This window comes from Neophocaena asiaeorientalis, unplaced genomic scaffold (genome assembly GCF_003031525.2).
Source record: "Neophocaena asiaeorientalis asiaeorientalis breed wild unplaced genomic scaffold, Neophocaena_asiaeorientalis_V1.1 scaffold118, whole genome shotgun sequence".
Taxonomy (NCBI): Eukaryota; Metazoa; Chordata; class Mammalia; order Artiodactyla; family Phocoenidae; genus Neophocaena; species Neophocaena asiaeorientalis.
Genome location: NW_020175528.1, coordinates 2,656,242 through 2,682,376, shown reverse-complemented (window position 1 = coordinate 2,682,376; position 26,135 = coordinate 2,656,242). Strand labels below are relative to the sequence as shown.

At 42.5% G+C, this 26,135-nt stretch overlaps 1 protein-coding gene and 1 pseudogene across 11 annotated transcripts in view; one reads left to right on the top strand and one right to left on the bottom strand.

Moving 5' to 3' along the window:
* Positions 1 to 23,784, top strand: part of TFDP2 (transcription factor Dp-2) — a 157,366-nt gene extending 133,582 nt beyond the window's left edge. For 6 of the 11 annotated variants that reach the window (XM_024769150.1, XM_024769148.1, XM_024769151.1 and 3 more), the window contains 8 exons: positions 719 to 881; positions 7,283 to 7,429; positions 10,199 to 10,267; positions 14,752 to 14,903; positions 19,113 to 19,279; positions 20,953 to 21,021; positions 23,246 to 23,351; positions 23,563 to 23,784. In XM_024769150.1, the coding sequence (XP_024624918.1) occupies positions 719 to 881; positions 7,283 to 7,429; positions 10,199 to 10,267; positions 14,752 to 14,903; positions 19,113 to 19,279; positions 20,953 to 21,021; positions 23,246 to 23,351; positions 23,563 to 23,746 (1,057 nt within the window). In that variant the 3' untranslated portion in view covers positions 23,747 to 23,784. The remainder of the gene's footprint in view (positions 1 to 718; positions 882 to 7,282; positions 7,430 to 10,198; positions 10,268 to 14,751; positions 14,904 to 19,112; positions 19,280 to 20,952; positions 21,022 to 23,245; positions 23,352 to 23,562) is intronic. The other 5 variants (XM_024769154.1, XM_024769159.1, XM_024769158.1 and 2 more) reach the window with 3 other exon arrangements.
* On the bottom strand, positions 3,930 to 4,605 carry LOC112415943 (protein FAM32A pseudogene; annotated as a pseudogene).
* Positions 23,785 to 26,135: the final 2,351 nt, after the last annotated feature.

The following is a 26,135-nucleotide window of genomic DNA, read 5'->3' as shown; positions in this document are numbered from 1 at the left end:
CCCATAGAACATTGTGAATAACTCGGACTTGGCACTTATGTTATTATATTAGAATTATCTGTCATTATATGTCTGTTTTGTCTCTCTTCCGGCCTCAAGACTCATTGAGGGAAAGGATTTTGCCTTGGTTATCATTTTTGTACTTCTGGTCCCTAATACAGTTCCTATTATATAATTGGTACTCAGATTTAGTAGAACTAAACTGCTCCCCTGAAATTTTAATGATTAAGTTATCAAAGGTTAGACCTAGGCATTAACCTAAGATAACCGAAGATGTAGATTCGTTATTAATACCAATGACCTCTGATTGAAAATTGAGTAGATAACTGAACCTGAGAATAGTGGTATTTTTAATTTTAGGTGGAAAAAAAAAAAGCTGTAGCATATATAGAATACAAAATGATAAGTATTGAGAATATAAACTCTGCAAGTGCAGAGTTTTTGTCTGTTGTTTTCACGGATCTTCTCCCAAAACAGTACCTGGCACATAATAATAAGTAACTGGTCAGTAAATATTTATTGAATAAATGAGTGGGCATAGAAAAGCACTCTAGCTTTACACTTTATTAGGCTTTTAAGGCAAAAATTAAGTTTAAAACATTTCCTTATCTCTAATTCAATGAAAAATTTATCAAATTCCTGTCTTCTCACATTATTTTATGTTTTGTAAAGGAAATCTCTAAAGTATAATGGAGTATAATTTTTTTTTCTCTTTTAGCAAACGAAGCAAAAAAGGAGATAAAAATGGAAAAGGCTTGAGACATTTTTCAATGAAAGTGTGTGAGAAAGTTCAGCGGAAAGGTACAACATCATATAATGAAGTAGCTGATGAGCTGGTGTCCGAGTTCACCAATTCAAATAACCATTTGGCAGCTGATTCGGTAGGTAGATCATGCACTTGACATTGACTGTGATGAGTGATGCAGCAGTGTACCTCTCTGGGTTGTCTGTGTCAATTCGAGGATTCAGACAAGCTAGGGAATCCCCAACTCCTCCTTTACTTGAGGGTTTCATAATTGTCTGTTGGGGAATTTTGTTGTTTTGATTTTTTGTTGTTTTGTCTTAGAAAGAATTCTTTTACTATTTATTTAAACATAAAGATGGACAAGTATTTTTTAAATGTCTTTGGGGGTTATTGAAGAAACATACTTTGTAAAAATATGCTTTTTATATTTGAATGACTTCAGATACATTTCTGAACCTTTTAGTGTTTCTTCCATGTCTAAGTCAATAAGAAAATTTTATCTCATTTTTAATTGAAAAAATACTACATGAACATGTTTATAAAAATTCACTTGTGGGACTTCCCTGGTGGTCCAGTGGTGGAGAATCCGCCTTCCAATGCAGGGGACGCGGGTTTGATCCCTGATCAGGGAACTAAGATCCCGCGTGCCGTGGGGCAACTAAGCCCATGTGCCTCAAACTACTGAGCCTGCGTGCTCTGGAGCCCCCACTCCAGAACTAGAAACAAGCCCTTGTGCCACAATGAAAGATCCCACATGCCACAATGAAGATCCCGCATGCTACAACTAAGACCCAACGCAGCCAAAAATAAATTTAAAAAAAAAAAAAAAAAATTCACTTGTACCGAAGAGTATGTAATAAAAAATATCTCTCCTCTACGACAGACCCTAATCTGCCTCCCCAAAGGCACTCTTCACTATTACCAGATTCCTGAGTATCCCTCCAGACATTCTATATGCATATATATATAATAAAATTTATTTCTTTTATTATTGTAAACACAAATGTGATTATGCTTTTGTATGCTTCATTTTATTTTATTCATTTATTTTTAAATTTTATTTATTTAATTTTGGTTGCATTGGGTCTTCGTTGCTGTGCGTGGGCTTTCTCTAGTTGTGAGCGGGAGCTACTCCTCCTTGCAGTGTGCGGGCTTCTCATTGTGGTGGCTTCTCTTGTTGTGGAGCATGGGCTCTAGGCGCGTGGGCTTCAGTAGTTGTGGCACACGGGCTCAGTAGTTGTGGCGCACAGGCTTAGTTGCTCCATGGCATGTGGGATCTTCCCAGACCAAGGCTCGAACCTGTGTCCCCTGCATTGGCAGGCGGATTCTTAAGCACTGCGCCGCCAAGAAAGCCTGCATGCTTCATTTTAAATTTTATTTTCTTAGCAATATTTATCTTAGAGCCTCTTTTTTAGCACGTATAAATCATTCTCACTTTTTAAAAATGGAGATAAAATTACATGCAGGGAGGGAAATACACATGTCTTAAGTGTACAGTTAAATTATTTTTTCCTTATCTATTGTGGAATAATTTACATACAATAAGATGTATTCATTTCAAGTGTAAAATTCAGTGAGTTTTGACAGTTGTATGCACCTGTGTCATCACCACCATAATCAAGACACAAAACATTTACATCACTCCCAAAAGGTTCTTCCTGCCTTTGTCATCCGTCCCTCCCTCTCCCTCTATCTCCAGGCAACTGCTGATATGCTTTTTATCATTATAAATCAGTTTGCATTTTATTTAAATGTAGTCATACTATAGATATTCCACAACAGTATTAAGTAATAGTAGTAACTGTCGTCATATTGTCTTTAATTCTTGACGTTAGTAGAAATATTTGTAGTTTTGCAACCTTAATTATGATAAAAGTTTTATTTTGAGATGATAGTAACCATAACTTAATTTTTTAATGAATGTTTATTTCTTTTTTCTTAATTAAAACAATTAGGAATGGATGCTGAATTTAATCAAACTCTGGATAGTTTCCTGAAATTTTAGGATTTTTACACTGGTGTTAATGAATGAGATTGGTGAGGGTTTTTTTTACTTTTGTTTATCCCATCTTTGCTGTTTTTTTAATAACTTTTTTCCCTTTATTCTGCAGTTCACATATGAGTCCCAGACTGGTTTCTGTTCTGGCTTTGTTATTCTTTCAGTGTCTTTGTCAACACAGACATTTCTCCCAGTAGCATATGCAGTTTGATCCCTATCCAGTGAGTACATGTAGGCCTTCAAAGTTCCTGGTTCTCCAGCATCAGAACCTGGGTCCTCCTTTTTGACTGCACCCATGTCTGTCTGTGCTGGAACTCTGCCGCCTTGGTCCCATCACCCTTGAGGTATCCTTAGGCCAGGAATGCCAAACACATTAACGTGCCAAGTCTGAATAAATACGGGAACTACTTCGATCTTAGCGTTGAGAGTAGGGAAGCAGACTGTGTCTGAGTTCTGTTACAAAGAATGCTGTACGCGATTAGCAGCGTCTGCCTTGGCAACACTCACTAGACATGTCGGGAATGGAGTATTGGGAGAAGAGGCTACGAGCTGGCCCAGATTCAGAAAGGGACAAGGGGTATATTCCATCCTCACCTTAGGTGGTTGTTCTGCTGCCCAGGCTGCATTGTCTCACTGGCCAGGTGGCTGGGGAGGCCGACTGAAGGCCACGAAGCGTCAAACAGCTTCCCCAGGCTCTTGGTGGAAGAGCAGAAGCCCCAGGCTAGAGGGAGCTTGGCAGGGCAGCCCATGCAGGGCCCTAAAGGGGTGTACATGCTGCAGGCCGCCCTGGCATTAGCTCCTTATCCTCTGGAGTCAGCCTCATGCAGGCAAAGGCAGCTGGATGGCTGTCAAAGAGGCAGATGCAGCTCAGGGGTGAAAACACTCTTCCATGGCACTTACCCAGAAACAACCTTAGTCTCTGGATAAACTTTCAAAAATTCCCATTCCAAACTAAAATGGTTTACCTCCTGTGTGCTACCAAGAAATCAAAATAGAATAAAAGGACAGTCTTACTTTAATCAAGTTCGGAATGCGGGCACACTGCTTTGAAAAGCACTGTCTCAGCAGAAGACACAAGGGTGTGTGTAAAAGAATGTTTCTGGAAAATACCAAAGGCACCAAACATACCCCCAGCTTTGCCTTCTGCTTCCCTTCCGTGCCACTCCACACCCTGGGGCAGGGAAGCTACTTTTCCCAGCTGACTCTGAGCATGTCACAGTGCTCTGTGAGTGTGTCCAGGTCTCTGTTGAGTCCTCTGCTCTCGGTTTGTGGGTTTGGGATGCTTTCTTCAGGATCCTCTCCATTTGCTGCATCTCCTCCAAGGCCACCTGGGCCGAGGTCCACATTTCCAGGCCACACCTCTTCTCCTTGTTCTTTATGCTCATTCCCATCGCTTCCAGGCGTTTTGCCTTGTCTTTGTCCTTTTTCTTCTTCTGCTTGGTCATGCTGAGCTCTGCGACACCTTTCAGCTTCAAGGGCCCCTTTTGGACCTGCTCGCAGGCCTCCATGGCACCCGTCTGCAGTTCAGTACCATCTTCGCAATTTTGATTAGTGTTATGCTGGCTTTATAAAATGAATTTAGAGGTTTTCTCTTTCTCTTTACTCCATCACAGATTTAATGGCATTGGATGTCTAGTTCTGTTCCCTGAAATTTTATAGAAATCACCTGAGATACCATCTAGGCCTGGTGACTTGGTGGGGGGTAGAGTTTAGATAGCTTTTTCCATTTCTTTTTTGGTAATTAGTCTGTTTACAATTGCTTTCTCCGTTAAGAGTCAGTTTGGTATTTTATGTTTTCTTAGAATATCCTCCATTTCGTCCATGCTCTCAAAATTATTGGCAATTATATTTCCAAAATTAAAACCCAAACATCTCTTAGATTTGTTTGTATCGACCTCCTGTTTTGCAGTTGATTTCTGTTTTTATCTGTATTTAATAGTCTGTTCTCTTTCCTGAAGTTACTTTTGTTATTTCTCTACCCTGCAGACTATGATGTATACTTTATTTACTTTTATTATCTTTGTTTAGTAATGAAAGTCTTTATGGCTGTGACTTTTCCATTTATTTATGTATGTATGTATGTATGTATGTATGTGGCTGCATTGGGTCTTAGTTGTGGCACGTGGGATCTTCATTGTGGCATGCGGGGTCTTTCGTTGCGGTGTGCAGGCTCTTCATTGTGGCATGCTGGCTTCTCTCTAGTTGTGGCATGCAGGCTCCAGAGTGCATGGGCTCAGTAGTTGCGGTGTGCGGGCTTAGTTGCCCTGCGGCATGTGGGCTCTTCGTTCCCTGACCAGGGATCGAACCCTGCATCCTCTGCATTGGGAGGCCGATTCTTAACCACTGGACCACCAGGGAAGTCCCGACTTCCTCTTGTGCATGGCTTTAGCCATATCCCATTGATTCCGATATGTTATTCTTTAGATATTCTATAACTTTGGTTTTAATTTCCTCTTTGACCTAAGAATTGCATTAGAAAAGTTTCTTGTAGTTCCAGGTGGTAGGAATTTTTGTTCATTGTCATGAATTTTTATCTTTATTACCTATGATCAGAAGTTGTGATTTGAACTTTTTCCTTTTTGGGGGGATTGCTTTGAGATTTTTCTTGTGAGCCATTATGTGGTGATTTCTTTTTCGTTTAATTTCCCTGGGCACTTGAAAAAAAAAGTATATGACATTCTGATTTTCAGTGAGCTTCAGAGCTCTCTAAATGGTCTCCCAGCCCCCGTGTGACCTGGCCCAGCATTACCTCTCATCTCCTACTATCCACTCCCTCAGTTACTACACTCCCACCACACATTTCGTGGATATGCTCCTAATCAAGCCATTGCACTTGCTGTTTCCTTTGCCTGGAATACTCTTTGCTAGGGATACATATGGTTTCCCTCTCCTCTCCACCAAATCTTCACTCAGCTGTCACTACGATGAGGCATTTCTTCCTAGCACTTCTCAACATCTAACATACACAAATTTTTACTAACTACCCACCTCACTCCCGAATATAAGCAAGGGTTGGGTTTTTTTTCTGTTTATTCACTGCTTTGTTTTTTTTTTTTTCCTGATAATTTGGAAGGTTTGTAGTCTGTAGTTCAATTTTTTTTTTTTTACAACTTTAAGTAACTGCAGTATTTTATTTCTTAAGTTATCACCTATAGACCAGTATCTGTTGATTATGGAGGGAAAAATAAATCAATATGCCTATTATTTACTCCCATCTCCCAGTTTTCCCCTCTACCACAGGATTCGGATTGATTAGTGGCAGTTGTTAAAAGAATATTATTATTGTTTTTATGACTTTAAATGAATATATTGTGCCAAAATTGTTACTTAGTTCCTCTGCTTTGAATTCATGCCCCTTCCAATATCAAAGAGGAGATCAGCAGACTTCCTTTGCTGCCTCCTTCTGATATTTGTTGTTTTATTATCATTATTTCTACAGTTTCAGGATTTCTAATATTTACATTCAGTTCTATAACTTAAATCTCCCATTTATTTAAGTTTAGTTCTATATTCAAATTGATTCAGTGCTCCACCATCCTTTATTTTCATGGATTGATTGGATTTGGTTCATATGACCCACCTGTGCACAGTGAGATAAGGGGCTTTTCCACAATGTAAGTTAACAGTTTCTTTCATTAAGAAAGTCTTGCTAACCGCCCCTCCCCCCCAAAAAAAGTCAGCTGAACTAAACAGTGTGTATAGTGATCTGTGTGATTATATTTTGGTGCAAGTTCACTATTTTCATTGTATATTAGTAATAGTTCACAGATCAGCACTAGTGCATGGACCACATTTTGAGAAGCACATTTACTAGAGCTTAAAACATGGATCCTTGGGCTTCCCTGGTGGTGCAGTGGTTGAGAGCCCACCTGCCGATGCAGGGGACACGGGTTCGTGCCCCCGTCTGGGAAGATCCCACATGCCGTGGAGCGGCTGGGCCCGTGAGCCATGGCCGCTGAGCCTGCGCGTCCGGAGCCTGTGCTCCGCAACGGGAGAGGCCACAGCAGTGAGAGGCCCGCGTACTGCACAAACAAAAACACAAAAAAACATGGATCCTTGACTTTTCAAAGTCTGATATCCTCCTAGGCACTGCAAGGCCTTAGCCACTTTAACTTCATTATGCCTTTCTCATATATATACTATTATTGTCATGTATATTAGTTCTCTATATATTCTAGACTCTACAAGATACTATGTTTTATACAGTGAGTATTGAGATTTACCTTTAGAGTTGGTCTTCATTTCATCCTACATCTCCAGGCTCCCATCTTAGATTATCTTTCTTTTACCTAAAGAAGGCCCTTTAGTATTGTTTAATTTAGATCTGTTGGTAACATAATCTTTATTTTTAAGATTGTTTTATGTTTTAGATTGCTTGAAAGTATCTAGTTCATCTTTACTTTTGAAGGATACTTTCACTGGGTGTGCAGTTCTTTCAGGTCTTTGAAGATACTATAATAATATTAATTAAATATTCTAATATCCTGTGACTGTATCTTAACCTTTAAAATTTATCACTCAATAAAAATATTTTTTAGCAGGCTTATGACCAGAAGAACATTAGGCGAAGAGTTTATGATGCTTTAAATGTGCTAATGGCAATGAACATAATTTCAAAGGAAAAAAAGGAAATCAAGTGGATCGGCTTGCCTACCAATTCTGCTCAGGAATGTCAAAACCTGGAGGTAAGTGAGGAAAATCTGTTTACAGATAGTAGTTTGCTTTCTTTTACATCAGAGACATTTTAATTTAGAGATATAATCACATAATATTAAAATATTCCTAATTGTTCGTTCATGTATACTGTGCCCTCTTTTTAGCAGATTCTTCTATGTAGAATTTTAGAACTGGAAGGAGGTTTAGAGAGGTCTAGTCTGACTCATGTCCTGATGAAACCGAGGGACAGAGAAATTAAATGACTTGATTTTTACTGTTTTTTGGAGATCTTTATTTTATTCTAATTTCATTCTGAGCAGTCTGCTAATAAATGTTTGGTGACTCGTGTGATAGAAATGCTATCTTATTTGATGAAATGCTGTATCCATCCAAAAAAATGGATCAAGTTATTTGTTTATTTCTTGTATTTAACCTTTGACTCTAGAATCAGTGGCAACAGAATGGTACGGTATTTCATTTGAATCCTTATTGGAATGTTCAGCTTACACGAATTTGTGGATGATGTATGCCAAAACATTGTTTATTCTGTTAAGTTTAATCATTAGACAAAATCTCTCCTAAGTGACCATGTGTCCTGACGTACTATTTCTAAGTTGATTTGACATAATTTTACTGTCATGGCCATTAAAGGTAATAGACCAAGGTTGACTACAGCTTTAGCGGTGAATATGGTTGATTTTGTGGTTTTTTTCGTCCCTTTTTCCCTCCAGCAAATTAAAAAATTTTGGTATTATTACACTTGTGGATGGAGGGAGAAACCAGGCAGTCATCAGAAGTTCTAGAATAATGTTCTTCATGTGCTACGGTGGATATGTCCTTTTTTCTCCTCCTGATAGAGTGAAATTTGAGGGTTTTATTAATTACCAGTAAGATTAAGCCGGTAACAAAGACTCAGTAAGCAGTAATCTATTAGCATCTACCATGTGCTTAAACAAAGATTATACGAGACAAAATCTCTGACCCCAAGGAGCTTTCATACTAATTGAGGAGAGCAGAAATGTAAAAGGAGTTAACCAGAAATGTGATGACTCCTGTGAAAGAAGTATGTACAGATTCTCTGGAAAGGGAGATAAGGGAGGGCTTTACCAAGAAAAAGAAATCCCTGTGCTCAGTCCTGAGGGAGGGGTAGGAGTTTGCCAAGTGGTTTAGGGCAGGGAGGGCTCCCCAGGCAGAGGCACTGCCTGGGCTGAGGCAGGCTGAAGAGGGCGTGCCCGCAGTGGGTGTGGCCAGGGTACAGGCGAGGAGAGAGGGCATAGGTTTCTGAGTGCTAAAGCAGTAGGGACCTGATCCTATAAACAACCGAAGCTGCTGGAGAATGATAAGGAAGAGGGCTGAGGGCGTGTGTTCTGAAGGGTCACTCTACTAGTGGGTTAGAAGTTGAACTGACAGGAAGGTGAGGAGGGAAGGTGAGGGCGGGTGGGTTGGAGAGGGGCTGAGTTCTGGCTGTGGCAGTGAGGCTGCAGAAGTGTTTTGGAGGCAGCGTCAGTACAGCTTGGCCTGGCTGGGTGCAGAGCATGAAGGGGCAGATGGGGGCTGCCCTGTCACAGCCTCAGACACAGGGGGAACCCCCTGCAGCATCTTTTCAGATGGGGGAGAGCACAGATTTTACAGTGGGTCTTCAGTGTTTTAGGACTCAAGTGTGGTAGTGGTTAGAAGGCACCATGAGAGAAACTCTCGGTGCGGACTAGATGGGGAGCAAACAAGAAAGACGCTGCTTAGCTCCCTGGCGGTCCAGTGGTCAGGACTCGGTGCTCTCACTGCTGTGGTCCCGGCTTCCATCCCTGGTTGGGGAACTAAGATCCTACAAGCCACGTGGTGCAGCCCAAACAAACAAACAAAACATATTTATGGGACTTCCCTGGTGGTCCAGTGGTTAAGACTCCGCACTTCTGGTTGGGGAACTAAGATCCTGCATGCCGCAAGGCGCAGCCCACAAAAAGAGAAAAAGAAATACGCTGCTGGAGTAGATAAGAAAAATGTCTTATTAGATGTCGTTGGCTTTTGCCCAAAGACACAGTGGGGAATTCATCTACGGGAAATTCAGACCCCAATATATGTTTTCTAGGTAGCTGTGAGAGTGAGGAAAATAATAGTTATTTGAAGCTGGGAAATTTGTCCCATAAGCATGTTTCTTACAACAAGTAGGGATTTCATATTGAATATGTAGCCTCTCTGTATTAGCAGCTGTGCCTGTTTAAAAGGCAGTTAAACGGAGATCTTAAATGAGATCTTACCTCATTCTTGGCGGTTCATAGAGCAAAGGAATTAATAATAGGGTCTCTGAAACCAGGTGGCTTAGGTTCAAATCCTGGCTGTTGCCACTCACCAGCTGTGTGACCTTGGGCAGTTACTTAACCCTCTCTGTGCCTCCATTTCCTTACTGCAGAAGGGGTAACAGCAGTACTTACCTCTAGGGTTTTGTGAAGACGAATTAAGAGAACATGGGTCCAGGGCTCAGCTGAGTGCTGGCAAGTAGAGTAGGTATTCACCACGTGTTAGCTGTTACTCTGATAAGCGCTTCTGTAATAAATAGCGACAGGTATTGCAGAGCGAGTGTTCACTCGGGATGGTTGTCATGATGGCAGTTGCCACAGTTCTGCTGTCTTGCCTGCGTGCTCACCCAAACCCAGAAGGTGCGATTTGCCTTTATTGATGTTCATTAAAACGGGTTGAGTGTCTCTAAGGAAAATTCTCGATATCAGAACTGGGACCTGAAAAGCGAGCAGTACTTTCTACTCTGCATATGTTCATCCTATTTTGTTACCTGTGTTTTAAAGATCGAGAAGCAGAGGCGGATAGAACGGATAAAGCAGAAGCGGGCCCAGCTTCAGGAACTTCTCCTGCAGGTAAAGAAGCGGGGGTGTGTTTCGTTACCTTCCCTACCTGTACTCTGCCTCTCCCCTTACTTGCTTTGAGTCAGCGTTTTCTGCTTTGGGTGCCTTTGAGTATCTGGTGGGGCCTTGCTAGGGCAGCCTCTGCCACGCCCGAGCTCATCACCGTGCTCACGACCTGCCTGCCCCACCGACATCAGGGGGCCTCACAGCAGCTCTAACGTGGAACATATTATGCAACAGTTTACTTTTGACTCTTACCCTTACTCTGAACAGAAATTATTTTAGCCCTTATTTGGAACATCAAGGAATAAGGCTAGTTAAATTTTAGGCGCTTTGAGTAAAATAATCTGATCCACCTGTAATACTTATTATCTGTAAGTGACATTATAACATAATAAGCTTTGTAGAAATACCAAAACTTAAGATGCATTTCTGTTTAGGAAAATTAAATTTTATAGTGTAATGAGGATCCCTGTATTTATGCTTTTTTTTGATAACTGTCTAGAATCTGGGTAATTTAAAAAATATGGAGGCCTTGTATAAAATCATGTGAGGTAAAAATCACAGGGTAGATGGACCTTTTTTTTTTCTATTTTTGGTAATTGTCAGTTGGTGTAAAAATTCACTTTGAGGGCTTCCCTGGTGGCGCAGTGGTTGAGAGTCCGCCTGCCGATGCAGGGGACACAGGTTCGTAAAAAAAAAAAAAAAAAAAAAAAAAAAAAAAAAAAAAAAAAAAAAAATTCACTTTGAGCAGTACAGCGAGTCATTTTCAGTCCAATCAGAAAAACTTTGTAAAATGAGACAGCGAGTCTTTATACTTTTGTTTTTAATCAGCAAATTATATGAAAAGCTTTCAACCAATCATGAAATCGATGTGAATTTGAACAACCATAGGTCCTATTTCACTTTTGGTGTAATCTACTTTTCAGAAATAAAGGGAGCAATAAATTACCAAATAATTGTAACATTTTTCCCCCCCTAAAATACTCACTTTGTCTCATGGACAGAATAGGGTAAGTATTCCTACATGTTCCAGATTTGTGTTTTTCACTTTCTAGACGTGTATTTCTTTTTGTTTGTTCGTTTTTCACATTTTACGTACACATCGGAGAGGAAGGAGAAAACCGCTAGCCCTTCCACAGCTGCGCGTGGTCTGGGAAGGAAGGAGGGGAGGAAGCGGGGCAGGGGAGACGGGACAGAGGCTCCCGCCACACAGGCGGCCCCGCCAGTATGTTCCCTCCTCATTAGGCACTGCCTTCTTGCTGCCCTGTGTCTTCAGCTCACACTGGCCCCTATGGGAACTACCTCTGGAGCAGGCGTCCTACGTAGTTTTCATACTGGATTTCCAAAGTAGGCTTTGTTGGAAGAGAGCATTCTGCAGCTTAAAAGAAAAACAAAACTTGAAAGCTGACAGTTGATTCCTGTGCTGCTCCCCGTACAGCTCTGCCTGCTGAGAGACCTGGCCTGCCTCGCCGCCACCTTCCCCGGCTGCCTGTCTGTTGTCCCTGTCCCTGCAGCATCTGCAGTATTTCCCTCCCCACTCACAGACCCTGAAACCCTGTGCCAGGCCTTCCTCACATTTCCTCAAAACCCTCATTGGAGCTTGATTTTTGGCATATGTTATTATAAAAACCTGTATCAGTATGCCTGTAATTATCTGTTTATCAGAAAGACTTGCGCTGGGCAAAATCGCCCTCACGTATGTGGCGCTTTCCCATCCCTAGATGGCCAGCACAGAGGATGAACTGGAATATGTTCTCCCCTGCTTATCTTTATACAACGAACATTGCTTTTTTAAAGTCCTGAGTTTCTTTTCCTCTGCTGTCTCTCAAAGTAAATGTTTATGGAAGATTTCAACCCAGGCACAACCTAGCTGTCAACATTTATCAAAGCAAGTCTCTCTAAACATTAAAATGAAACCCCAAGTATAACTTCTAATCTCCTGGTAGACATATAGCTTATTTCTTCCTCGTAAAATTAAGCAAGTTGTCCCTAAACAGGAAAAATTTGCCTCGCTGCAGCTAAGCTAGCTTAATTTTTTTTAACAAGTTAAGATCACAGCTACTGACATCACATGACCCAGGTCACTTTTACTTACATGGCACCACTTCTCTTTCGTCCTTGGTGATGTGGGAGAGGAATGGTGTGAGTAGATTCTGCCTACAGATAATCTAAATGCCCTACTTTTGTCTGTATCATTGTCCCTTCCAGCCAGTAAATCTTTTCCAGAGCTACTAATGCAGGGCAAAATGAATGTCTGAATACACCTGAAGCTGCTTAGCCTCTAAAATAGATGTTAATGAGCCTGGAAAAGAACGAAAGGATGAAGGAAATCAAAGGGCAAAAAATAAGGAAATCAGTCCAAAACAAATGGGAAATGATTTTTCTTTTTTACTATCCAAATAACTTTATATCTGTATTCACAGTGCTTTGCACAAGAAAAATCTTTTTTTTTGTTTTTTTTTTTTGCGGTACGTGGTCCTCTCACTGTTGTGGCCTCTCCCGTTGCGGAGCACAGGCTCCAGACGCGCAGGCTCAGCGGCCATGGCTCACGGGCCCAGCCGCTCCGCAGCATATGGGATCCTCCCGGACCAGGGCACAAACCCGTGTCCCCTGCATCGGCAGGGGGACTCTCAACCACTGCGCCACCAGGGAAGCCCAAGAAAAATCTTTGATGCTATTAAATGTACACAGTATTTAACAATGAATCATACGTACATAAGAACTTTTACTTACCGCTGTTTATATTCCACCCTCTACCGAGGCCCTCCCATGGCACTAGGACCACAAAGCTAGGAAAAGTATGGGGGTGTCTCCAAGATGCTTTTTCTAGAAGAGTAAGGAAGCTAGGCAGAAGTATTCAAACGTATAATCTTTTTCCCGGTTTTACAGTTTCAGCATATTTTTCCTCTATTAAGTGAACTAAGCATTGAATATAAAATAGCCTTAGTTCGTTAGCAGCAGAAAAGAACAAATTAATAAGTATGACTTAAGTAATGTTTGGTAATGAATGGTGTTGACAGTGATGGTTCTGGACACACTGTCAGGGCTAGAATAAATTGGTTTCCCTTCTGTTTTGTGCATTTTAAAAGAGTAAATGTTTACTTTCTAGGGAGATAGCACCCAGCCATTTTAAGATGACAGTAATCTTAATCAAGCTTCTGTTAAGGCCCAGGACCTAAAATAAAAACACTCGTAGGATAAGGTTGCTAAAACATAGAAAATAATTTAAATGCATCACTACTGGGTGAGAAGAGGGAACTCGTTGATGGAAGGGTTGAAAGGCTGTGACTTTAGGAGCTTTTTAAGCCAGTATCTGTTCCACAAGCAGATGAAAGACTTTGGCTGCGTAAGGTCTTTCTAGCTGTGGAATTCTGAGATACGTTTGCCTTATTTAAAGGGGGGTGGGGGGCTTCCCTGGTGGCACAGTGGTTGAGAATCCACCTGCCAATGCAGGGGACACGGGTCCGATCCCTGGTCCGGGAAGATCCCACATGCCGTGGAGCAACTAAGCCCGTGCGCCACAACTACTGAGCCTGTGCTCTAGAGCCCGCGAGCCACAACTACTGAGCCCACGTGCCGCAACTACTGAAGCCCGTGCGCCTAAAGCCCGTGCTCTGCAACAAGAGAAGCCACCACAATGAGAAGCCCACGCACTGCAATGAAGACCCAACACAGCCAAAAATAAATAAAATAAAAATTTTAAATAAAATAAAAGGGGGTGGCAGGGTCTCTGTCTTTGACTTTTGATTAATGGTTATAACTTAAAAGTAGCAGCAAAATTTATTGTAAAGATTCAGGCCTTATATACCTTATAATCAATGCTAAGCCTCAGTTCCCTCATCTGGAAGATATCAGGTGGGGAGTGGCTTGGACTAGATTCCAAACTGTGTCCTAAAGATGCTTAGAAGTTCTGTGAAGGAGCTAAGCGGTGAGTGAGGGCAGAGCTGGCAGGACTCAGGACTCAGCCCCAGTGCAGCCAACCAGAGCAAGGATGCTTTGATCTGTTTTATAAACAGTGGGTGTCCCAGAAGATTTCATTTGAAGAAGGCATTCTGTGGCTTTATAAAGTTTGCATATTTCTGGGCTAGACAATCTAAGGGGCATATTTTTAACCCTAAACTCTCAGGAGTCTGTGTTAGATAAACACTGTATCTGTTGCTGTATCACTCTAAGAAGAGTTGTAGGTGCCACTGGCTCTCCCAGATTTGTAAGATCCTGTTTCTATGCCTGATGGAAACCATGGGTCCCATTTTCTGTGTTAGGATATGTTAGACACCATTTAAATGTATATTTTCTTTCCCTCGAAATATATTTATTGAGTTGGATCATTCTAATCTTTTTTCTTAAATGTTTAATTTTAATTAACTCGTAGGTGAAGGGCCTCTTTAAATGCTCTAATTTTAAACTATATTTTAAATGTATTTAATTCATTTAGTTCCAACTCACTTATCCACGTTAAATAACTATACGGGTAATTTTGTTGATCATTACAGCAAATCGCTTTCAAAAACCTGGTACAGAGAAATCGGCAAAACGAACAGCAGAACCAGGGCCCTCCAGCTCTGAACTCCACCATTCAGCTGCCATTTATAATCATCAATACAAGCAGAAAAACAGTCATAGACTGCAGCATCTCAAGTGACAAGTAAGTGGAGAACCAGCGGCAGGGGCAGGGCTGACCTTCTATCATTTGCAACATAAAGAAGGTTGTACCCATTATCTGAGCGCACCAAGGCTAACTTCCTTGGGGCTCACGAAACAAGCTTTTCAAACGTGAAGTGCTGTCATCTACTAGCGCTGGCTTCCACATTCACCCTCCGTAGGCCCCTCTCTTGAGCCTGGCACTGTGCTGCCGGTGCTACAGGCGTACTGGTGCCCGAGTCAGGATGTGCACGTATGTACACGTAATGTGGTATAAGTCTGGGCAAGTCACTGCGCTAAAGTAGAGCGTCACTGGGGTCTGGGACAAGGTAGGTTCACTAGTGATTACTGTCGTCATGTATGGTGGAAACAGTTGAGATCAACACGCAGCACTAAAGCAGTTGTTTGTTTTGCTGTATCGTATTTGAGTGTGCTTCTGTTTATAATGAATGAATAGACGTGAAAGTGCTAGATGCATTCTCTGCTTGCTTGCTTTCCTATTATCTTATAACTTGAAGTTTGTGCTTTTTATGACCTTCATTCATTTTACTCACCCCCACCCTCTGGCAACCACCAGTCTGTTCTCTGCATCTATAAGTTTGGTTTTTAAGATCCACATATAAGGTCCATCATCCGTGTTATTGCAAATGGCAGAATTTCCTTTTTTTTTATGGCTGAATATTCCATTTTCTAAGTACACCACATTTTCTTTATCCACCCATCTGATGATGGACACAGGTTGTTTCCATGCCTCGGCTATTATAAATCATGCTGCAATCAGTGAACATGGGAGTACAGATATCTTTTCAGGATAGTTATTTCATTTCCTTTAGACGTATACCCAGAAGTGGGATTGCTGGATCATGTGATAGTTCTATTTTTAATTTTTTGAGAAACCTCCATACTGTTTTCCAGTGGCTGCACCAGTTTACATTCCCACCAGCATGTTTGTCACTTTAAGATTGATGGCAATATTTATCACAGTAAGTGAGAAATAGCAGTTTTCAAAATACAGAATTTATTTGTAACTTATTTTACCCTTCATGAAAACAGTAGTGGTCTTCAGGCTGTGACCAGTATCGAGGTCGTTAAGGGCATAGGGTGCAGAGTGAGGCAGACACAAGTGTGGGTTGTGGCTCCCGCATTTAACTGCTTCAAAAGCTCTGTGTCCAAAGAACAGATGGGGGCGATGCCAGGGCCTCTGTCACTTCCTTAGCCTTGTTGTGAGGATTAAATAAGATTATGCCTCTAAGAGGTCTGACTCATGGAAAGTGCTTTGTAAACATTAGCTACTTTTCCAAGGAGTCAGCATATAACTTATCATCCAAATTTGGGACACGTTTGAGAGCAAAAGAGGGCTCAGTAACCACATCAGTGCCAGAGGCATAGCCTAGGACTCTCCTGGGAACTGGAACTTCTAGCCTCTTAGAGCTACTGCATCACCGTGGGGCTTTACCACTTCTGGTTTTTCCCACTCTTTTCTCTGGCAGTGTTGCTTCCCTGTCTTGATTGCATGCAGAGATTATGGGTCACTTAAATAAGAAGGAACCAAAAAAAAGAAGAGTAAGAGAAACAACAGGGATTTCTCGAGTATTTGGTAATTAAGCCTATAGACACAGGTAGAAATAGTAGGGACCGTGCAGGCTGTGGCGTCAGAAGATGCATTTTTCAATCTTTCCTCTAGTTGTGTAGTTTCTTAACTTCTCTGAGATCTCATTTCTTCCTCTGTAAAAACGAGAATTATAGTATTTAACTTGCTGGTTTACAGACGTTAAATTCATAAAGGACCAGCCCAAATGGTAGATGTATTATTATCCACACACTTAAAATTCTTTACAGAAACATGTGTCTACAAGGACTTGTCACATATTCTCATAAATCTGAGAATTCTAGAGAATGGTTTAACATATTTTCGGGAAAAACTGTTAGAATTCTAGTTATTCTCTCTAGTTAGTCTGTTTTGTGGGAAATCATTAAAATTCTCTTCTTTGGTTAATCTTTGAGGTCTAAAAGAGTAGCAGGAAAGTGTGGGGACCAGAGACCTAAGGGAATTAGGGATTCTTGTCCTTCTTGGGTGGTTATTGACTCGTGCCCTTTCCTCACCCTCCCCTGAGTGGAGGGAAGGAGGCTCTGAGCTGCTTGTAGGAGCTTGTTGTTCAAGGCGGGGTGCAAAAGCCTGGTCTTTCAGTTACTTTGGTGATGCAATCCTTTCCCCTTAGCCAGGAGGCTTTCCCACAATGATGATTACATTTACGAAACCTTCAGCTTTTAACGTATGCCTCAAGTCACCCCTGGGGCAGGCATCCACTCCAGATTTTGTGTGGTTTCTTTTTTTTCTGAATTTCTGTTAATGTACTTATTTAAATTCATATACTTCAAATTACTTAAATGTGGCATTTTGCTTTAAATTATAAATTTTGCCCTTAAGATCTAGCATAAAAAGTTTTACCCTTGCGTGACTTTAATAGAATTTCATGACAACGTAAGCCCACCACTGTCCCAGAACTTCGCCTGCACCCTGTCCCTGAGGGGCTGAGGCTCTGGGTGATGGTGCCCCAGGGCATAGCCTGGGAGTCAGATGGACTGTTTCTTCTTACAGTCACCTCCTTATTGAAAGCCTGTGCCAGGTAGCTGGGCATCCTGATTTGGTATTTTACAGAAACGTTTGGAAACGTGCTATGTGTTATATACGACACTTTTTTCTTGCGGCGTTTTTACCCCTTAGGCCCTCAAGACAGGATTTGGGGGTTGGTTAGTTTGTGAAAAGTCTTCCATTTTCTGCTCATCTAAGGTATCGTGTAGCTAACACTTGACTCATGAAAATGAAGTAAGCATCCAACATGCTTTTTCCTCAACCCTAGTTAGGCCAACTCATAGTAGGAAAGTTAGATATTAAATTGGAAAGGCTTTCTTTGCGTTTTTTTGTTAATGACTGCTTGCTTTATTTGTTTTTATTGAAGTATAGTTGACATACAATGTTATGTTAGTTTCAGGTGTACAACATAGGGATTTGACACTTGCATCCATTACAAAATGATCACCGTGATAAGTCTAGTAACATCTTTCCCCGTACAAACGTATTACAATATTATTGACCATATTCCTTATGGTATATATTATATCCCCGTGGCTTATTTTATAATTGGAGGTTTGTACCTTTTAATCCCCTTCACTATTTCACCCACCACCTTCAGCCCCTCCCATCTGCCAACCGACCACCCATTTGTTCTCTGTGAATCTACTTTTATTTGTTTCATTTTTTAGATTACACATATAAGTGAGATCATATGATATTTGTCTTTCTCCGCCTGTCTTATTTCATTTAGCGTAATACCCTCTAGATCTATCCATGTTGTCGCAGACAGCAAGTTTTTTTTTTTTTTTTTAATGGCTGACTAGGAATATTCCTCTGTGTTTGTGTGTGTGTACATACCACATCTTTATTCGTTCATCCGTTGATGGACACTTCAGTTGCTTCCATATCATGGCTATTGTAAATAATGCTTCAGTGAACATTGGGTGTTTATGTTTCTGAATTAGTGATTTTGTTTTCTTCAGGTAAATACCTAGAAGTGGAATTGCTAGATAGTATGGTAGTTCTATCTTTAATTTTTTGAGGAAACCTCCATACTATTTTCCATAGTGGCTGCACCAGTTTACACTCCCAGCAGCAGTGCACAAGGGTTCCCTTTTCTCCACACCCTCTCCAGCATTTGTTATCTTTTTGATGATGGCCATTCTGACAGGTGTGAGGTGACATCTTATTGTGGTTTTGATTTGCATTTCCCTGACGATTAGCGATGTTGAGCATCTTTTCATGTGTCTTTTGGCCACCTGTATATCTACTTTGGAAAAATGCCTACATGGGAAGGCTTCCTTAATATTTTATCTTTTGTGACAAAGTTATAGACAGCTTTGAAAAGTATTAGATTTAGACCAAAATTTCTGTCTCCAGTTTGCCACAGCTTAATGAGGGCTGAAATTTATGGGCTCCTGTTGTCTGTCACAGGAAAGGTGTTTTAATTGGCAAGTGGTTTATTTGAGATGTCATTCTGAACCCAGCAGAATGACTCATTGCCCTAAACGGTAACAATTTCTAGTACTGTACCTGAGCTTAGGTCCTCATTCTTTTATTGAATATGCAGAGTACAAAACTGTTCAGACCTCCCCAATACCGCAGAAAACCCCACACTAACTTTGTTTCCTGATGCAGGTTTGAATATCTTTTTAATTTTGACAATACCTTTGAGATTCATGATGACATAGAAGTGCTGAAGCGGATGGGAATGTCCTTTGGCCTGGAGTCAGGCAAATGCTCCTTGGAGGATCTGAAACTTGCTAAATCACTGGTGCCAAAGGCTTTAGAAGGTTATATCACAGGTATGTTAACTCATGCTTTTTCAGTGTTGTCCTTGATTAAATGTCAGACCCTTACTTGCTAAAACCTTTCTCATAGAAAATTAAAGCCCACACTGTATGTCCTTCCTCAATTCTGTGCCCTTCCCTACCCTAAAATGTAACCTCTCTCTTGAATTTCTTGTTTATCACTACTTGCTTTTCTTTAGAGACACAAACACAAACAAATATAGTAAGCTGGAAACAATTTATTAGTTTTGCCTAATTCTCGCCTTTACATAAATAGAATCATAGTGATATATTCGTTTGTGATTTGACTTTTTTCACTCATCATGTTCTTTAGATTTGTCCACATGGTTTCATATAGCTGTAATTGATGCATTTTTACAGAGAATTCTTATATGCATAGAATTCTAGTATGTGGGTAAAGCACAATTTATTTGTTCATTTTACTGATCATAAACCTTTAGTTTGTTTCCAGTCTCTTGATATTTAAACAGTGCTGCTTCGAACATCCCCGTAACTGTATCCCGGTGACCGTGTGCAAGTGTATAGAGTGAGGTTGCTGGGTCAGAGTCGGGTGCATCTTAATTGTTACTAGATGATGCCACAGCTTTCCAATTTGATTTTGCCAAGTTACATTCTCACCTGCAGAGTGAAAGAGTTTTATCTTCCCAAGCAGGTGGATGTGAAATGGTATTGTAATTTTTTAAAATTGAGATTTAATTCATGTACCATTAATACACCATTTTTTTAAAAAAGTTATTTATTTTTGGCTGCATTGGGTCTCTGGTGCTGTGCGCGGGCTTTCTCTAGTTGTGGCTAGCAGGGCTACTCTTTGTTGCTGTGTGTGGACTTCTCATTGTGGTGGCTTCTCTGGTTGCGGAGCACGGGCTCCAGGCGCGCGGGCTCAGTAGTCGTGGCTCACAGGCTCAATAGTTGTGGTATGCAGGCTTAGTTGCTACACGGCATGCGGGATCTTCCCAGACCAGGGCTTGAACCCGTGTCCCCTGCATTGGCAGGTGGATTCTTAACCACTGCGCTACCAGGGAAGCCCAAAATACATTTTAAAGTGTACAATTCAGTGGTTTTAAGTATATTTACAGGGTTATTATGCAGTCATCACCAACCATTATCTCATTCTAAAACGTCTTATCACCCCAAAAAGAAACCCCACATACACTAGCAGTCACCCTTTATTCCTCCTTTCCTCCCGGCTCCTGGCAACCACTGATCTACTTCCTGTCACTGTGAATTTGTCCATTCTGGACCTCTCATATAAATGGAATCATATAATATGTAGCCTTGGTGACTGACTTTTTACTTAATGTAATGTTTTCAAAATTCATCCATCCTGCTTCATCCCTTTTTATTGCCGTTTTGTGGATATACCACATTTTTTTAATCCATTTGTTAGTTGGAGGACATTGGGATTGTTTTCAGTTTTTAGCTATTATGAATGTGTTGCTATAAACATTCTTGTACATGTTTTTTTATGAACATAAGCTTTTGGTTCTGTTGGGTGTATGCCAAGCAGTGGAATTGCTGGGTCATATGATAAACTGTATCTAACATTCTGAGGAACTGCCAAACTATTTTCCAGAGCAGTTGTACTGTTTTACAGTCCTACCAGCAATGTACCAGGGTTCTGATTTCTCCATATCCTTCTCCACGCTTGTTCATCTTTTTTATCGCAGCCATCCTGGTGGATGTGAAGTGGTGTTTCACAGTGGTTTCAATTTGCATTTTCCTCATGACGGATGATGGTGAGCATCTTTTCATGTGTTTACTGGCGATTTGTGTATCTTCCTTGTAGAAATGTCTATTCAGATCCTTTGCCCATTTTTAAATTGGGGTGTTTTAAGAGTATAGTGAGTGTACTTGAAAATGGAAACACCGTTTTGCATGTTCTAAATTTCAGATTTTCACTAATTCAGAAATCTTCTTTATGACTGTCCTAGTTCCTAAGACTGGTATATTCTGCACATATAATTTGGATGTATAGACAAAAGCATTCTTTTGCCTTTGCTTTTGCCAGTTTCCTTCATTTATAAGCATTACTACCTAGAACTAATATTAAAATGCCTTTAAAACATGATGAGAAACTCTAAAGTATATTAAGTCAAATATAAGCAAAGAGGTTGTTTTTATTTTGTTTTATGGTTTTGGCCCTTTAGTCACAAGAGTCTGTTGATTGAGATTTGGTTTCTGTTGGATTTAGTTTTTAAGTTCGCACCGCCCGCCTCCTGCAAATGGGACCCCCTCTTCTTGCCCCTCAGCGACCCAGTCCCCCATCCTCACCCCGACCCACTCCGTGCTCCCCTCGCTCCCCCCCAGAGAAGGACCTCCTGTTTTATTAGCAGCTCAGGCATCCTAGCCGTCCAGCAGGGTCTGCATAAAGCTCTTACTCCATAAATCTCCAGGACTTTATTTTAGCTCATTCTCAGTGAAAAGACTCAGGGCGATTAGGCGGGCTCTGTGGCTTTGATCTCTTCGTGACCGGGATACAGACTTTCAGGTTAGTTCAGAAGCAGAAGCGTGTGTGCCTTCAGTATGTGGAGGGACAGGGTGGCTCTTGAGGAGGGTTGTGAGAACCGTTGTGTGGGTCCTAGGAAAGAAAGAAATGTTGGCTTTTCAGAGCCATTGTGAAAAGAAAATATGTCAAGAGCTGTGTTCTGGCAGAAGGTTTCCATATGTACTCATTGATAACACTTAGCACAGGATTCTGGCTTTAATTTCATTATGTACGGACTTGTTCTTATTGTATGTGTCTAAAGTCTACTCTTCTTCTTAGAATTGAAGGGTTTTTGTTGTTGTTTTTTTCCCCACAGCTGCCGTAGTTCGCCTGGGAAGAAAAGATCCACAAGGCCATTTTAAGATGAATGTAGTCATTTAGTTTACTTTTTTCCTACGTGGGAAGCCTCTCACTTGGTCAGGTAGTGCCAGGATAGTGGAGTTTCCAATCCCAGTACACAGTTTCTTTTCCTTTTTGCACAGTGATTATAAAACTATCTTGATTAAGTATAATAAAAACTCATTTGGCAAATTACACTTTCTCAGCATACACTTGGTCTTATCTCACAACGTAAGTCAAATAAGTTTCTTTTTTAGGAATGCATTTCTGCTGTACCTCCCACCTGTGTTGTAAACTCACCGTTGAAAGAGATGGTACTCCTTCGTGCGGTAACAGTTAGATCTCAGATGTTCCAGTCACTGCCTTCTCTGAGCTAACATTCTAGATAAGGAGACAAGCGTTAAACAAGTCGAAGTACAATAAGAATTGGTCAAGGTCGTGATAGGAAAACCATGGTAAATGCATAGAAAATGAGATTGTAAGGACGTAGCCAAAATGTTTCGTACAGACTAAAACAGCAATGCCTGTCTCGCCCTCATGAAAAAAGCGACTGTGCGTGGCCTTTTAAAATAAGGTCTAGTTCAAGTTGTAAAGCAGAGGGTACCAGGAAGAAGACCAGGCCTCTAGTGCCTAACAGCACTGAGTTCACCAGGGGGCACGAAAGGACGGCGTGCTGGGGGCCTTGGGCAAAAATGTGTCCTTCTGGCCTAAGACGTTGCGACTCGACTTTGTCTGCACCCACTTGTGCTCAGCTTGTTAACACCCCGGCCAGAGAGGCTTTTGTGCTGAGTCCGGCGGGTGTCCAGGAGTAGTACAGCTCTCACTGTACTGCGTGAGCTGCCCTCTCGAGGTCTTCTGTAAGAAAAAAGAATGAAGAGTCTGTGATTGGTTTAATTTGAATTCTTTCCTGCTGTAGTCTGCTTTCCTGTATCCCCACCCCACACCCCACACCCCACAGCGCTCTTATGTTCTGTTTTCCAAGCTGAAGAAACCTGGGTTCTTCCCTGGGCAGGAGACTCGTCCGGCTGTAATTCAGAACAGGCCGATGGCCTTACTTGTCTGTGTTTTCTTCACGCCATAACAAAAGCAGCCACGGAACTTACAGAGCTGCCATCTGTTTTTGTTTTTCCCTGTAGATATCTCCACCGGACCGTCGTGGTTAAATCAGGGACTGCTTTTGAACTCTACCCAGTCAGTTTCAAACTTAGACCTGACCGCTGGTGCCACCTTGTCCCAATCAAGGTACGTATTTTTTCAGGGTGAGAAGGGCGAGCCGCGAAGCCCTGACCCTCCCTGGAGGGGAGAGCCAGCGTGCTGCGCCGGCCGGGTCCCAGGCGGCTCCGGCAGGGCTGGCCTGCAGCTCGCCCCTTCCCCGGGTTCTTTTCCCTGTGTTCTCCAAAGCTTGAGACATCCACCACGTTAATGAGCCTGTGTGTTTTCAATTGTTTGCTAGTGCAAACCAAGGGTTGTGCTTGGATGCTGAAGTGGCCTTAGCAACGGGGCGGCTCCTGGCCGCAGACACTCACCGGTCCGGCAGTGCGGCCTCCCACTGCTCTGAGTCCCGAGGCGAGACCCCCTGTTCCCTCAACGACGAGGACGAGGACGAGGACGAGGAGGACTCCTCCTCCCCAGAATAAAGACAGGCGCAGACCCACGTTCTGCTCTTTGATGCTCATGTGTGTTTTTAGTGTGAGCTCTTGTGTTTGAAACGATTGCTTCGGTCTTTGCCTTTGTTTGCACTGTGTGTTCAGTGAAAACTAGGGAAACACAATAAGCAAATTACCTGAAGGCTGAGAGGATTGAGGTGAAAGTTAACGTAGTGTGAATGAAAACCCTGAACGACAGAGCAGTAGATCACATGGCAAACAAAGCACGTACTCGGAGGTGGCAGAGGGGATAGTCCCTGACTTGGCAGCACGAACGCAGCGCATTTATCTTCCGTGAGGCGGGGCGCCGTGGCCCCCAAACCCACGCAGCCCTCCTTATTGCCGAGGTGGCTGCATGAACAGTCCCCAACGGCCGTGTGCCCCACGCCCCGCTCCCTGCTCTGGGCTGCCTTTCACGAGGCGGAGCTGAACGCGAGAGGTTCCCGGTGGGAGGAGCTGTACAGCGAGGGATGGAGACCCTCGTGGCCCAAGGAGCACAGATTGAACCGCTGAACTAGTTGAAAGTCTAGTCGAGGTGCTTTACGCATCAGCTGCCTTAGACGGCTTCTAGAAAGGAGCAAACGCTAATTCTTGAGTACTTAAGTGACATTTAGAATAATTTATAGTCAAACTGAAATGATCACTATTAGCCAATGCATTGGTGCATAGAATTTTCTAGGGCTACTTCTGGAAGCCAAAATAGAATAGCATTTCCACGTGCATTAAATACTTTGCCAGCACTGCCTTTCGCCAGCAACCTAAATCTGGAGTTTTACAAGAGAAGAAAATTGTCTCTATCGTTTTAATCAGAGCTATGCATTTCATACCGCTCTTTCACCTAGAACAGAACAAAGGAACAAGTCCCTATGACCGAGTTGCTTGCTTACAAATTCCCTGCCGTAATTGTATGACTTCACCCCGTGTGCAATTTGTGGAAATGAACTGTCATTACTTTTGTCTGAAAAGTATTTCCAGAATACGAACAGCAATGTTTTCCTGTCATGTCACCTTTGGTACATTCTCATTCATCAAAATGACCGTATTGGGTTGATTCCTGGGTCAAACGCATTTCAAACTCACCCGATATTCAGTGTTTCACAGAAACACCAAAAAACGTTGAGCACTCCAGGTGACTGGGTGTGCAGTAGATCAGGACGTAGACTGTCAGGTCAGAGCCAAAGATGTGGCTAGGAACCCGCGCACTGCTGGGTTCACTTCCTGCCCCTCTGAATATGAGTGTGGAGACGCTGCCCCCACAGCCGAACCCTGACCTAAGCGCACGTTATTAGTTATAAAGGTCTTGGAAAGGAGCAAACGATAATGGAAGATTAATTCTAAATCTCTGACTTGAATCATTTGGATTTGCCCCGAGATTATGCATCCGGCGTCTGTGGGCTCAGCGCTGAGCTCAGCCCAAACCGGCTCTTCCCTAAGCCCCGCGGGGGAGCGCGGGAGCCAGTGCCCACGGTGAGCCGGCGGGGAAGGGCCTGGCTGACCCAAACAACCGGTCCACAAGGATGTACAACTCGAAGTTCCTTTGAGACAAAACGCATTCCATCAGGAATAAGCCATAGCGCAGACTCAGAGTGCAGAGGGGCCGGAGAGGTGGAGGCAGGTGCAGGAGGGCCCCCGTAGCAGCCTGAGTTCTGGGCCACCCTGAGGCCGGGGCGGGCGCGGGAGGGAGGGCCCGAGGGCCTCCAGGGCACGTTCTGCCTGGAAGGTGTCAGCTGCACCATCAGGGAAAAACCGGGTCTCCTTCAGGCTGCCTCTCCCTCTCCCAAGCCCAACTTTTCTTGCCCCTGTACTTGAAAGGGGCCCAGCGGGGACCTGGAGAGGCCCAAGGCCACAGCGGGCTTTTCAGACTTCAGAATACCATGCCGCAGGTCCCAGGGCCACACATCGGCGTTCATGACAGGTGCACCGATCGTGAGCACTCCTCTACCAGGTAGCAGGCTCCTTGCCAGAGTTCGTGGGGCACCGATCCCCTCCCTTCTCTGTTCTCTCTCTGCTGCTGATAAAATATGGGTTTAAAAGAAAAAGCAACCAAAGACTCCTCTTACCATTCATTACTGGTGCCCCATCAGTGGCCTCCGCAGCCGGCAAGCAGTGTGTGGTGTTTGTTGGGCAGGAAGTGGCCTCCATTCCTCAGTGACACACACGGGTTACTGCTGAGGACGCCCAGCAGAGTCACACTGTGGTCACGGGATGTGTTGTCACTGGTGTAAGGCTTTACCTGAGCAGAAAGCTAGACCCAGATGTTTAGAAAGAGAAATTCTGTCATTCATCTGCTTCTCCCCTAAACAGATTTATGTGGTTCTAAAGTTCATTACTCAGTCACAATTTCATATAGAAATCAAACAGAAAAAAAAAAAAAAAAAAA